Raw genomic sequence first — 15,385 nt, 5'->3', positions numbered from 1 at the left:
TAAATGCTGGAGAGGATGTGGAGAAGAGGGAACCCTCCTACATTTTTGGTGGAAACGTAAATTGGCCCAACCACTATGAAAAACAATATGGAGATTTATTTTAAAAACTAAAAATAGAGTTGCCATATGATCCAACAAATTCTACTTCTGGGCTTATATCTGGCAAAAACTCTTAACCGAAAAGATGCACTCACCCCAATTGTAAATAGCGCTGCTACTGCTAAGTCGCTTCAGTCGTGTCCGACTCTGTGCGACCCCATAGACAGCAGCCCACCAGGCTCCCCCGTCCCTGGGATTCTCCAGGCAAGAACCCTGGAGCGGGTTGCCATTGCCTTCTCCAATGCATGAAAGTGGAAAGTGAAAGTGAAGTCGCTCAGTCGTGTCCGACTCTAGAGACCCCATGGACTGCAGCCCACCAGGCTCTTCCATCCATGGGATTTACAATAGTGCTATTTACTATTAAATACTATTACATAGTGTAAATTTACTATTTACAATAGCTAAGACATGGAAGCAACCTAAATGCCTATTGACAGGTGCACAGACAAAGATGTGGTAATGTTTATACTGGGTTGGCCAAATGTTCATTCAGGTTTTCCTACAACATCTTACAGAAAAACCCGAATGAACTTCTTGGCTAATCAGATACAATTAAATATTACTTGATCATAAAAAAGAATGAAATAATGCCATTTGAAGCAACATGAATGGACCCAGAGATTATCACACTTAGTGAAGCAAGCCAGAGAAAGACAAATATTATATCCTATAACTTCTTCTGGCATCTTAAAAAAAAATGCAATCGAATCTATGTACAAAACAGGAACAGACTCACAGACATAGAAAACAAACTTATGGTTAGCAAAGGGGAGAAGGAGAGGGAAGGACAAAACAGGATGTGGGATTAACAGATACACACTGTTATATATAAAACAGACAAGCAACAAGGATTTACTGTATAGCACAAGGAATTATATTCAATATCTTATAATAATCTATAGCAGAAAATAATTGAGTATATATATGTGTGTGTGAATCACTTTGCAGTACACCTAAAACTAATGCAATATTGTATTAACTATACGTCAGAGTAAAAAAAGAAAAAAAGAATCTGCCTTTATTTGCTTCATTTTTACCCTTGCTTCATGTACTAATTGGGTGATAACGATGTTTGAAAAGTACAACCACCACTTAGCATTTATTTTGTTCCAGACCCTATCTGTTTAATCTTTACAACTACCTTTGAAGGTCAGAGATAATCATCTCCACTTAACAGATGAGAAAACTAAAATCTAGAAGGCCAAGTGGCTGCCCAAGGTCACAGAGCCAATAAGCCTCAGAACCTGGATTCCAACTCAAGTCAGTGTGGCTGGAAGCCCTGCCCTCTTTAGACAACAGGGTCGCACCCAAGACGGTGCCTCCATTCACAGAGTGGTCACTAAGTGTCAGTACTGGGCCAAGCCCTTGAGCCACATTTTTAATTTATTCTTCAAAACACACAAGGTGGGGGTAATTATTCCCATTTCACCAGAAGAAGACTGAACATAGAGGTTAAATTACTTGATTAAGGCTACAGAGCTAGAAAGGGCAGAATTGCAATGTAAATTCTGCCCATCAACCTCAAAGCCCAACTCAGAGGGCACCTGGAATAGAAAAATGCTCTAGTTAATGGAGAGGAGGGTGCCCCCTGCCCACCCAGCAACAGTGACAAGAAAGTGATATAATATTTATCAAGTAAGAATCTTCTGAAAAGCTGTATGAAATATATATTTCATATATATATATGAAAAGCTGTATATAAATATATATTTTGAAATAACACATAAAATGAGGGAACTCTTAGATACTGAAGGAGAGGAGTGGGTTGTCTGCATTTATTTTCTTCTTAGTCTCTGAACCATGGCCAAAAGTTTCTTAGCTTTAAAACCAAAATATTACCTATTTAGTCTTGATTCTAAAGCCAAACTCTCACCTCCAGTAAATTCCATAACCAATTACTTGATTCTTCTTCTAGAAGACCCTTCAAATATCCTGGTCTAGATTCTTCAAACCCTCCCAGTTTATCAAGTGGACTAAAAACCTGGCCAGAGCTAAATGGAAATTAATGCTTTGCATGATACTGGGCACAAATGAGTGTTCATGGAATGGGGAAATAAGTCACAGACGGAACACCAAATTGTCAATGCAATTTATATAATCTTAAATTTTTATATATTTCAAACTTACAGAAAAGTTGCAAAAGCAGAACAAAAATATTCCTATACAACTTTACTCAAATTGACTACTTATTAACATTTTGCCCCTTGCTTCACTATCAATGTAATTTTATAAACAGGATGATGAGAACAAAATGATTTCATAGCAATTATAATTAATCAGTGTTTTTTAAAATGGTTCAATCTCAAGTTAAAGGCAATACCACTTTGCTGCCAGGCTCATCACATGCAAATCAAACCATAGCCTTGAACTGGAAAGTTCACTGGACTTAACCAAATCTGAAGCCCATACTTAATACAGGTGACCACTTATGTCAGGACACCCAAAAGTTTCCAACATGATCAAGGTGATGTCCATTCCAATGTGAGTTTTTTTTTTCCCAAAGAAGAATCACTAATTGCCTTTGAAAAAATAAATTATTATTGTTAAAACAAATATTTTATTAAAAAAAAAAACCTCACAACTGAAAAAAGACTACTACTCAAAAAGTAATCGAATGGCAACAATCAATCCCACCAAACTTTCCAGCATCAACAACCAATATGGCTACCACCCAGACATCTCTTTCTGTTGCAACATCTGAATCTCTATTTCCTCTGGAAATAATGACAAAGCAGTTTCTTTTCAATCATTTGGTACTTCTCAAAGCTATCCTGAGGGGCCTACATGCCCTCACAATCTTCCACATTTGATTCCACAGATACCACAATGGTCATTACTGTGATTCCCTTAAGGGCTACCTGGGAGTGTGCCTGTAATTCTCTTAAAGGGCTACTTGGTCATGTTCCTGTGATTCCCTTAAAGGACTGCGTGTGGACAGGACCTCCTTTGGGGGTAGGAGAGACAGTTGGGTTAGAACTGATTCACGTGGTGCAAAAGGTGCGAAAGGAAGAGCTAAAGACACAGCCCTGGTGCAGACGGAACAGCACCCAGGCACAGCTTTGTTGAGAACATCACCTGAATATACACAGCCTTCCCTGGGAGAACCAAGTGGCTAACCAGACACCTGACAGCAAGCAGATGCATTTCCTGGCTTCTTCAACTTGTTTCTAGTTGCCTTCAGCTCTCGAAAATACAACCTGATTCCCTCAGTAAGTATCAGCCAGTGAAGTCACATGAAAAGATTGCTCCAATTCACTCTTGCTGGTGGGTTTCCAAGGGTAAAAGAATACAGTCCGTGTCTTCTCAGTCATGAGGAAACCATTGTCACTGAATCTCCCTGGGATGCTTCCTACATCCAACCAAACAAAGGGAGCGACAGCTGAGGTTTTCAGATCAAAAACAAATGTGTCCCCTTGCTGCGAGATGGTGGCCTGAAAGAAAAAGATAAATGAAGTGAAGGTGGAGAGCAGAACTCTCTGTTCTACATAGCTAACACAGAATGCACTGCCTACAACCTTGGTTTCATTACTGCTAAAGTCATATATTCCATGCACTGTGTCAGATGCTAAAAAAAAAAATATACATGGAAATTTACTGAAGGCTGTGGAGAATTACCAAATTGTAATCTCACATCAGGGGTAGAAATATGTGGTCTCCAAAGATTCAGGAGAATATTTCACAGGAAGCTCAGAGCTTTGTAGCTGTGTATCTTTTCCTCAGGGTCTCATCAAGAGAGGCACATTTCTGCAGCAAGGCTGGTGATTTTAGTGACTTGCTCAGGATCTGTCCGGAGCTGACTGTGGAGCACAGCCATGGCACCCACCTTTTGGTCTTATGAGGAGACCCTGCGGTCCAGACAGCAGCCAGCCAGACATCTCCAGAAGCTATCCCACTACAGCTGGTGCTCTTAATGCATCGTGGGTAAAGTCACTTTATGAGCACCTCAAACGTGTGTGAATCCCACACAATATAGCAAAAGCGAGTGTGGTGTAAGTCTTGTCACCCGTCAGCCTCTTGGCACAGGCTGAGAGTGAGGACAGCTGCTCCCTGGAAGGTGGGGTTTGTGAGCCTCTCTCACTGTGAGTACACAGCTGAGTGGGACCTGGTAATCAAGCCATGCATTTGCCACAAAACAGAATCCTTCAATATGCATACATGCCATGCCATAGGTTTGACATTACAGGCTATGTGTGACATAAAGAATATCCAAGGGCAAATTTTACTATATATAACTTAGCCTGCTACATCATGCAGGGTTCTGCACTGTCAACAAGAAATCCCACATTGGTAGGGCTTCCCTAGTGGCTTAGCTGGTAAAGAATCTGTCTGCAATGCAGGAGACCTGGGTTCCATCCCTGGGTCGGGAAGATCCCCTGGAGAAGAAAATGGCAACCGACTCCAGTATTCTTGCCTGGAGAATCCCCATGGACAGAGGAGCCTGGAAGGCTATAGTCCATGGGGTGGCAAAGAGTCAGATGTGACTTAATGACTCTACCACCACCACCATCACTACTTTGGTAGAAACAAGAATAGAAATTTAAAGAGAGCTACCTAATACACTTTAAATTTCTTTTCTTGCTTCTACCAAAGTAGTGATGGTGTCAAATTCCCAAATCATGCTGCCCACTCATTCCAGTGAAGACCCTAAAGCAGTCATAGGCACACAGTTCACGTGGCTGGCCCTGGCCACTACCAAGGCTGCAGGAAGGCAGCTACTCTCCTACTCTGCAGGAACAGCTACTCTGTTCCAAGGCCAAGGCCAGAAGGGACACTGGCGCCCACTCACTCTTGTTGGCGCCTTCTTCTAATTGGAAATCTCACTTCTACATTATCTGACAGCAGAGCAGGGAGCTCAAGCTTGTACTCTGGCTCAAGGCCCCTGGGGATGCCCCAGGGGATAGAATTAATGCCTGGCTATGTTAAGCCTGACAATGTTAACTATCATTACTATTATTGTTGCTACTGTTATTACATCTCTTTAGGATGTAATAAGGATCCCTTTAGGATGGGAAGTATCACTGAAATACAACTGAGGTAGGACAGAGAAAGAAGGCCTGCTCTTTTCCCACTCCCAGCTGTCTCAAGGTAATAGAGACCTAGATGAGAAAAGAAGAAAGATTTCAAAATCTTGTGTACAGACTACAAATTTGTCCAGTAATAGTTTTGTACTTTTTTCTGGAAAGAAGCCATGTAAATGTATGTCATTTCCTTCATATCTGCTCTACATCGGATGTTACAAATAAGTTAGATTTCCTTAAGGGAACATTTTACTATTAACTAGGAAGGAAGCTATGTTTTCATTTCAAGGACTGAGTTTTGATATTTCTAAACCAAATGTAAAAAAAAATCCTCTCAAGTCTTTTCAATGAAGTCTAAAATAAACTTATAATTGGTTAAAAATAGAGAATGAAACCTTCTAGAAACATACTTTCAATCACCATGTGGAGGTGGGGGAAGGAAGGAAAGTTTTCAATCAACTAGATAGATTCCATATTTTCCAGCTACACGATTTTTACAACACAGCCTATCCTGATCATCCCATTTTTTTCTTGATAATGACAAAGAGATCTGGTGATTAAGCAACTTGAAAGTAATAAATCATAGTGGAGAGTGAAAGTTTTTTACATTAATAGACTCTCCTTAAAAATGCAAAATTAAGGGTGCTTTTATAGTATGGCTGAGTCCCTTTGCTGTCCACCTGAAACCACCACAACATTGTTAATCGGGTATACTCCAATACAAAATTCAAAAGTTTAAAAAAAAGACACGGAGAAGATTTAAATGCATGTTGTTAAGTAAAAAACAGCCAATCTGAAAGAACTACATTCTGGAAAAAATTAAAATATGTAAATTGCCAAAAGATCAGCATTTCCTAGGGATTGAGGGGAGGGAAAGATAAAGGAGGGCTTTCCAGGTGGCTCAGCAGTGAAGAACCTGCATGCCAATGCAGGAGACATGGGTTGGATCCCTGGGTCGGGAAGATCCCCTGAAGAAGGGAATGGCAACACACTTCAGTATTCTTGCCTGGAGAATCCCATGGACAGAGGAGGCCTGGTGGGGTTGCAAAGAGTCAGACACGACTGAGTGACCGGGCACAAGCAAAGATAAAGGAGGCAGAAAGCAATGGATTGTAGAGCAGTGAAAGTACGCTGTATGATCCTGTAACAGATGTTACATGTCACTGTCACTTAGCCACTCAGTTGTGAGGAAGAGTGGGTTGCCATTTCCCTCTCCAGGGAATCCTCCTGACCCAGGGATCAAACCCATGTCTCCGGCTTGGCAGATGGATTCTTTACCACTGAGGCACCAGGGAAGCCCACGTGTCACTGTACATTTGTCAAAACCCATAGAACACACAACAGAATGAGTGTACCCTAATGTAAATTATGAGCAGGGGCTGCTCTCTAGTTGCAATGCGAGAGCATCTCACTGCAGTGACCAGACCCCACTTGCTACAACTACACAAAAGCCCATGCAGAAACAAAGACCCAGCACGGCCAAACAATGAATAAACAAACAGCTAAAATTAAAAAATTATTAAATGTCAAAGCTATCACAACATTGTTAATCAACTATACTCCAGTATAAAATAGAAAGTTAAAAAAAAAAAGAGAGAAGAAATCATTTGTTAAATTAAAAACAAAAGAGTGCTTTTACTGGGCTCTGACACTTCCTGGCTACAGACCGAACAGTTACTCGCCCCACCAAACAGGCTGGTGTGTGTGTGCTGAGTCATGTTCAACTCTCTGTGACCCCACGGAGTGTAGCCTACCAGGCTCCTCTGTTCATGGGATTCTTCAGGCAAGAATACTGGGGTGGGTTGCCATTTCCTTCTCCAGGGGATATTCCTAACTCAGGCATCAAACTCACGTCTCTTGTATCTCCTGCCTCGGCAGGCAGATTCTTTACCACTGAGGCACTTGCGAAAGTGAGTAAGTGAGACTTTCTCACTTACAAGTGCAGGTGGTAATACTTCAGGGCTGGTGCAGTAAAGCCCCCAGGTCAGAGCCTGGAACCCAGCAGAGGAGCAGTCAGCGGGGAGGACCCTGCTGCCTCGGCCTCCGCTGCGCCAGCCTGACAAAGAGAGGTGATGGGACCACCGGCATAGCAGGCATCGTAAACTTTGACAAATGCTGAATCAGAAAAAAAATTATTTGCTCTTTGCTTCCAGTGGGAAGGGGAATTAATCTTCCCCAGGTCCCAAATAAACTCAGTATCAAGGGAAAATTTTGCAAAACAGCAGGACAGCCCTCAAAGCCCCAGCAACTCCAGACCACTGGTGCTTACAGTGATATTTGCCTTGTGGAGCCCCTTGGCATTCTTCAGTGAGGACAGGAAGTGATAGTTGATTGGGCTCAAGAGTTCCCCGTCAGTTGACAGGTAAAAGGAAACCACACAGCTTTGTCGTGTACATCCGGGACATCCTTTTAACAACTCAGGCACTGGCTTAGTATAGAGGAGAACAGACTCCCCAGCTTTTATCACGAAAGGGTTAGTTGACTCAGAGCATACGAGCTCCAGGGAACTCCAAGTGTGGACTCTCACCTGGGGAGAAACAAGACAGAAGGAAACCAAACATTCTTAGTTCCTAATTTTTTTTAGAGAATAAGAATAGTAATAATAGATGGAAGTCACAATAGCAGAACTGATTAAGAGACTGTGAAACCTGAGTTTAACCTCAGCTCCGCCAAGTACTAGTTATGTAACTAAGATGTGAATTCAACTTCTCACAGTATCCATTTCTTTATACATAAAGTGAGAACAACAAATAATAAAAAGCAGTAACTTCATAGGCGGTTGTGAGAATTAAATAATCTGTGGAAGGCATAGGATCTCAGGCATTGTAATTATTCCACAACCTGACCTATTCTCAATGTCCTCCCAATGGCAACCACCTAAGACTTCAAGTTTCTATCCTCTTTTTTTTTTACCTAACTTTGTTTTAAATACAACTTCACTTTCCCACATATACATTTTGTATAATTTTACTGATTTCCACTTTAATATACTGTTTAAAATGATTTCTTTTTATAAAGTTTAGGCTTTTTCCAGCTTCTCATGATTATAAATAATCTTTAAGTGTCATTTTACAGTTTACAATTCACACTCATCTAATTATTGTATTCACTATCCACAGAAATCCTCTAAAAAGGCACCTTGGTGTCATTTTACAGATGAGAAAACTGAACCAAGACATTAAGGTCATGGAATAAACAGCAGGATTTTGTCCTGAATATAGATTTTCAGATTTTAAGAATAGCCCATTTTCTGCTACAGACACTAGAAACACTTTGATACAAATTTCTCTTTTCTTTTTTCCAAAAATAACAGAACAAAATAATGAAAAAAATCTAAAATTCTCCCTCTACCACAGAAAGAAAAAAATGTCCAAGCAACTTACAGTGAGCATCATCTGCTGGTCTGAGTGAAGGTCTGATGCACCATAGATGAAAAGCATATCTTTATCCTCAAAACCCACCGGTAACAGGGGGGCGAAGAAATGCCGAGCAAAGTAATGAAGCATTTTCCACTTTCCTCCATACTCTACAAAGAATCAGGTGGGTTAGGAGATGGGCAGGGTCAAGCAGTGAGAGTCACTGTCCACATGGCCCAGGCGTGTGACCTGGCACATTCTGGGCACTGAGCATGGAAGAGAGCTGACAGCGGAGAGAACCCGTTTTGTGGAACGCAGGGAGCATTTTGGACATCACCTCATGTCAGCCTCAAACCTGGAGGAGGCAGCCATTACCATCCCACCCTTCAAATGAGGAAATGGAAGCACAAGCAGTTAAGTCACACATGCTACATGAAGTATTTTGAGCCTGGACATGATTCCTGGCTGGCACTTGCTCATTTGCAGTTCTGCTTCCAGGAGATCACTGCGCCAACGTTCCTTTTTCCTTACTTACACATGAAAAAGGGAATCAGGAGCATTGGCAGTGAACATCTGTTACAACTCTTCGTTTATAAGAATTACTTAGAGGAAGTACTATTGGAGAGGCTGGACAAGACGGTGGAGTAGGAAGACCCTGTGCTCACCTCCTCCCGCGAGCACACTACAATCACAGCTATTTAGAGAGCAACTCTTTATGAGAAAGACAAAATCTAGCAGAAAAGAGCATCGACAGCTAAAGACATTAAGAAGGAACCATAAGATGGGCAGGAGGGGCATAAGTTACGTAGTCAAGACCCACACCTCAGGGGTGGGTGAACCACAAATATAAGAATAACGACAATTGCTACTCAAGGAGTCTGAGTCCCACATACGGCTCCCCAGCCCATGGATTCTGCCCTGGGAAGACAAGTACCTGGAAACCTTGGCTTTGAAGGCCTGCAGGGATTAATTTCAGAAGTCACAGAGAGTTGGGGGAAACAGAGACACCACTCTTAAAGGGCACACACAAAATTTCACATCCCCTGGGACCCAGGACAGAAGCAGTCATTTGAAAAGAGCCCAGGTCAGACTCATTTGCTGACCTTGGAGGGTCTCCTGAAGAGGCAAGAAGCAACTGGAGCTTACCTTGGAAGCAAAGGCACTGGCAGGTGCCATTTTGGAATCCTTCTTCTAGAGAATTAGCACCAGGATCCAGCCCCATCCACCACCTGTCTGCACCAGTGCTGGGACACCTCAGGCCAAGCAACTGGCTAGACAAGGACACAGCCTCACCCTGTAGCAGACAGGCTGCCTTAGACCTCCTGGGCCCAAGGCTCCTAAGGTCATACTCCTGTTCACCAGAGCAGTGTACAAGCTTGTACACAGCAGTGTACAAGCACTAGCCCCCCAGGGACATGCAGCCAGAAATCTGGAGACCCACGTTCCAGCCACAAGCCAGCCAGAACCAGCCTCAAAATATTCTGGGCCTTGGCTTCACCTACTGGCCCCAACTTCACCCAGCAAGGGGGTAGACACCAGCCCCAGGACCACTACAGCCCTGAAGCCTACCTTGTTAGGACACAATCAACACAGCAGATTGGCACCAACCCAAGAGCAGACCAAAACCAGCTCTGAGAAACCTTAGAGTCCTCAGCCAGCTGCCCTGGGATCCAGCCCAGTTAGCCAGTGGGTCAGCTGGTGCTGGCCCATTTGGGATACCCTAGAACCTGTGCCAGCCATATTAGGAACTGGCTCCAGCTATCAGTAGGCGAAGACTAGATCCATGAGCCCCAGCCCTGTAACCACTCACCTGAGAACCCAGCTCTGACCATTCGTGAGCAAGCAGTAGTGCAGGATCCTCCAGGGTTCTGCAGCCAGCAGCCTCATGACCTGGCCCCACCAACAAGTTACCCAGCAGGCTCTGCACAAGGCAGGGCCTGGCAACCAACTGGGCCAAGAGCCAGCCATGTCTATCAGACCATGACAGTAGTTGGTCCACCACACAGAAGGACCCATACACCCCACGTAGGGGTGACCAGAGAGGAGTGAGCTGCTGGGACACACAGCATATCTCCTACAAAAGGCCACCTCTCCAAGGTCAGGAAATGTAACCAACCTACCAGACACAGAGAAATAAAAAGAACCAATTAGGCAAAATGAGGTGACAGAGGAACATGTTTCAAACAAAGGAAGGAGATAAAACCCCAGAAGAAGAACCAACTGAAGTGCAGATAGGCAAACTACTTGAGAAAGAGTTCAAGGTAATGATCACAACAATGATCAAAGAACATGGGAGAAGAATGGATGAACACAGTGAGAAGTTTAACATAGAGTTAGAAGATATGAAGAACTAAGCAGAGACAAAAAATACAAGTGAAATGAAAAATACACTAGAAGAAATCAACAGTAGATTAAATGATACAGAGGAATGGATCAGGGAGAAGGAAGACAGAGCAGAGGAAATTGCTGAAGCCGAATAGAAAAAAAAAAGAGTAAAAAGAAAATAGAGTTTAAGAGATCTCTGGTACAACATCAAGGGAACTAATATTCACATTATATGGTCCCAGAAGAAGAGAGAAAGGGACAGAGAACATATTTGAAGACCCAATAGTTGAAAATTTCCTTAACTTGGGAAGAGATATAGACATCTAGGTCCTGGAACATAGATAGGATCAACTCATAGAGGTCCACACCAAGATACACTGTAATTAAAATGGCAAAAATTAAAGTTAAAGAAGCAATATTAAAAAACAAGGGAAAAGCAATAAGTTATATACAAAGGAACTCCAGTGAGGCCATCAACTGCCTTCCAGCAGCTCTGCAGGCCAGATGGGAGCGCACAATAAATTTTAAGTGATGAAAGGGGAAAACCTACAAACAAGAACACTCTACTCAGCAAGGCTTTCATTCAGATTTGATAAAGAAGCCCCCAGGTTTGCAGAAAAGCAAAAGCTAAAAAGGAGCTGAGCACCAGCAAACCAGCTTCATAAGAAATGGTAAAGGGATTTCTCTAAGTGAAAAAGAAAAGGCTACAAGTAGAAACATGAAAATTATGAAAGGAAAAAGCTCATTAATAAAGGCAAATATTAGGTAGTAAATCAACCATTTTCAAACCTATCAGGAAAGTTAAAAGAGAAAAGCAGTAAAAATCATCTATATCCATAATAATTAGTTAAGAGATACACAAAAAGATGTAAAATATGAAACTAAAAACAATAATCATGACAAGGGTGGGGGAGTAAAAATGCGGGGTTGTTAAAAATGTTTGAAATTAAGAGATCATCAGCTTAAAATAATCCCATAAATTGCATTACACTATATATAGATTGCTATATATAAGCTGCATGGTAATCACAAACCAGAAATCTACAATTGATAAACATCAAAAATAAGGGAATCCAAACATAACTAAAGATAGTCATCAAATCAACAGGGAAGGGAAAAGGACAGGAACTAAAAAGAACTACAAAAATAACCCCCAAACAATGAACAAAATAGAAGTACATACCTATCAGTAATTAAATACTAATGGACTAAATGCTCCAATCAAAAGATGCAGAGTGGCTGAATGGACACAAAAACAAAACCCATATATATGCTACCTATAGGACACACACTTCAGATCTAAACACATACACAGAACTGAAAGTGAGGGGATTGAAAAAAGTATTCCATGCAAATATAAACCAGAAAAAGCCAGATGCCAATATTTATTAATATATCAGACAGAACAGACATTAAAACAAAGATGTGATAAGTGACAAAGAAGGATGTGATATAATGATCAAGGGATCAATCTAAGAATATGTAACAACTGTAAATGGATATGCACCTATATATAAAAGAGTGCTATATACATAAAGCAAATATTAATGGACATAAAGAGAGAAATTGACAGTAACATAATAAGAGTAGGGGAATTTAACACCCCACTCATATCAGTGGACAGATCATCCAGATAGAAAATCAGTCAGGAAACACATTAGATCAAATGGACGGATACAGAATATTCCATCCAAATCAGCAGAATACACATTTGATCCAAATGTACAAGGAATATTTTCTAGGATGAACCACATGATGTACCACAAAACAATATTCAATAAATTTAAGAAAACTGAAACCATATCAAGCATGTTTTTCAACCACAAGCCTATGAGACTCAGAACTCAACCACAAGGAAAGAAAAAAAACACTGCAAAAAACACTAACATGGAAGCTAAGCAACATGTTACTAAACAACCAATGGGTCACCAAAGAAACTCAAAGGATCATCAAAATACATGGAAACAAATGAGAACAAAAACACAATGACCCAAAATCTATTGGATGCAGCAAAAGCAGTTCTAAGAGGGAAATTTTAGTGATACAAACTTAGCTCAGAAAACAAGGAAAATTACAAATAAACAACCTGACCCTACACCTAAAGGAACTTAGAAAAAGAGAAGCAAACAAAACCCAAACTTAGTAGAAGGAAAAATATAATAAAGATCAGAGCAGAAATAAGCAAAATAGAGACTTTAAAAAATAGAAACGATCAATGAAACCAAGATCTGGTTCTTTGAAAAGATAAACAAAATTGATAAAATTATAGCCAGACTTATCATCAAAAAAAGAGGTCTAATCAATAAAGTCAGAAATGAAAGAGACACAACTAAAACTAAAGAAGTACAAAGCATAAGAGATTAGTATGAACAACTATACACCAACAAATTGGACAAGCTAGAAGAAATGGATAAATTCCTGGAAACATATAAACTTCCAAGACTGAATCACGAAAAGATTTTTTTTAAAAAATCTGAACAGATCAATTACTTCTAAGGAGACTGAATCAGTAACCAAAAGCCTCCAAAAAATAAAAGTCCAGGACCACATGACTTCACTGGTGAATTCTACCAAACATCAAAGAAAAATTAATACCAATCCTTCTCAAACTCTTCCAGAAAATGGAAGAGGAAGGAATGCTTCTGAACTCATCCATGGGGCCAGCATCAACGCGATTCCAAAAACCAGGGGGAAAACCTTATGATCATCTCCATGTATCCAGAAAAGTTTCTGAAATAGTTCAACATCCACTTATGATAAAAAAAAAAAAAAAAAAAAAAACTTCACAAAGTGGATGTAGAGGGAACATGCTTCAACAAAGGCTATATATAAGCAGACAGCTAACACCATACTCAACAGTGAAAAACTGAAAGTACTTCCTCTAAGATCAACAAGACAAGGATGCCCAGTTTTATTCAACACAGCACTGAAAGCTCTAGCCACAGCAGACAAAAAGAAAAAGAATTCAAACTGGAAAGGAAGGAAAACTGTGACTGTTTGCAGATGACATGATACTAAGAAAATCCTAAAGACAGCATCAAAATCTAGTAGAGCTCATCAATGACCTTGGTAAAGATGCAGAATACAAAATTAACCTACAGAAATTTGTTGAATTTCTATATACTAACAACGAACTATAAGAGAGAAATTAAGGATGCAATCCCATCTACCTTCACATCAAAAAGAATAAAACGAAAGTGAAAGTGTTAGTCACCCAGTTGTGTCTGACTCTTTGTGACCCCATAGTCTGGGCATGGAATTCTCCAGAAAAGAATACTGGAGTGCGTTGCCATTCCCTTTTCCAGGGAATCTTCCCGACCCAGGGATTGAACCTGGGTGTCCTGCATTGCAGGCAGATTCATTACCATCTGAGCTATCAGGGAAGCCACATCAAAAAGAATAAAGGACCCAGGAATAAATCTAAGGAGGGAAAAGACCTGTACCCAGAAAACATAAGACACTGATGAAACCAACTGCAGACAACACAAACCAATGTAGAGATACTTTGCTCATGGATAGGTCTCATATTGTTAGAATGACCATACTACTCAAGGCAATCACAGATTCAATGCAATCTGTATCAAAATACTACTGGCATATTTCACAAAACTACAACAAATATTCCTAAAATTTGTATGGAAACACAAAAGACCCCAAGTAGTGAAAACAATCTTGAGAAAGAAGAAATTAAAAATGAAATTAGAACATTTTCTCACATCATTTACAAAAATAAATTCAAACTGGATTAAGAGCCTAAATGTAAGATCAGAAACCATAGAACTCCTAGAGGAAAACACAGGCAGAATACTCCAACGCAAATCGTAGCAATATATTTTTGGAACTGCCTCCTAAGGCAAAAGAAACACAAGCCAAAATAAGCAAACAGACCTAATTCAACTTAAAAACATTCACACAGCAAGGGAAACCATAAACCAAATGAAAAGACAGTGTATTGATTGGGAGAAAATATTTGCAAATGATGCGACCATTAAGGGGTTAATATACAAACTATTGGAGAAGGCGATGGCACCTCACTCCAGTACTCTTGCCTGGAAAATCCCATGGATGGAGGAGCCTGGTGGGCTTCAGTCCATGGGGTCACTAAGAGTGGACACAACTGAGCGACTTCACTTTTCACTTTCATGCCTTGCAGAAGGAAATGGCAACCCACTCCAGTTTTCTTGCCTGGGAATCCCAGGGACAGCAGAGCCTGGTGGGCTGCCGTCTATGGGGTTGCACAGAGTCGGACACGACTGAAGCGACTTAGCAGCAGCAGCAGCAGCAGCATACAAAATATATAAACAGCCCATACAGCTCAATATAGAAAAAAACAAAACAAAACAAATAACTCAATCAAAAAAATTGGGAGGAGACCTGAATAGAGTTTTTTCAAAAGAAGAAATACGGATGGCCAACATGCATATGAAAAGATGCTCAACATCATTGATCATAAGGGATGCCAATCAATACCACAATGAAGTATCACCTCACACCTGTCAGAATGGCTATCATCAAAACAATCACAAGTAAACAGTGGCAAGAATGTGGAGCAAAAGGGAACCCTCCTACACTGTTGGTGGGAATGTA

At 40.8% G+C, this 15,385-nt stretch overlaps 1 protein-coding gene across 2 annotated transcripts in view; it reads right to left on the bottom strand.

Annotated features, from left to right (window-relative positions):
- Positions 1-2,174: 2,174 nt before the first annotated feature.
- MANBA (mannosidase beta) overlaps positions 2,175-15,385 on the bottom strand; it is a 127,382-nt gene continuing 114,171 nt past the window's right edge. For both annotated transcript variants that reach the window (XM_061419512.1, XM_061419513.1), the window contains exons 15-17: positions 8,501-8,643; positions 7,387-7,644; positions 2,175-3,530 (exon numbers count right to left, since the gene is read on the bottom strand). In XM_061419512.1, the coding sequence (XP_061275496.1) occupies positions 3,306-3,530; positions 7,387-7,644; positions 8,501-8,643 (626 nt within the window). In that variant the 3' untranslated portion in view covers positions 2,175-3,305. The remainder of the gene's footprint in view (positions 3,531-7,386; positions 7,645-8,500; positions 8,644-15,385) is intronic.

The sequence above is a fragment of the Bos javanicus genome, chromosome 6, assembly GCF_032452875.1.
Source record: "Bos javanicus breed banteng chromosome 6, ARS-OSU_banteng_1.0, whole genome shotgun sequence".
NCBI lineage: Eukaryota > Metazoa > Chordata > Mammalia > Artiodactyla > Bovidae > Bos > Bos javanicus.
Note: the sequence above shows the minus strand (reverse complement) of the source record. Positions and strands in the feature narration are given on the sequence as shown.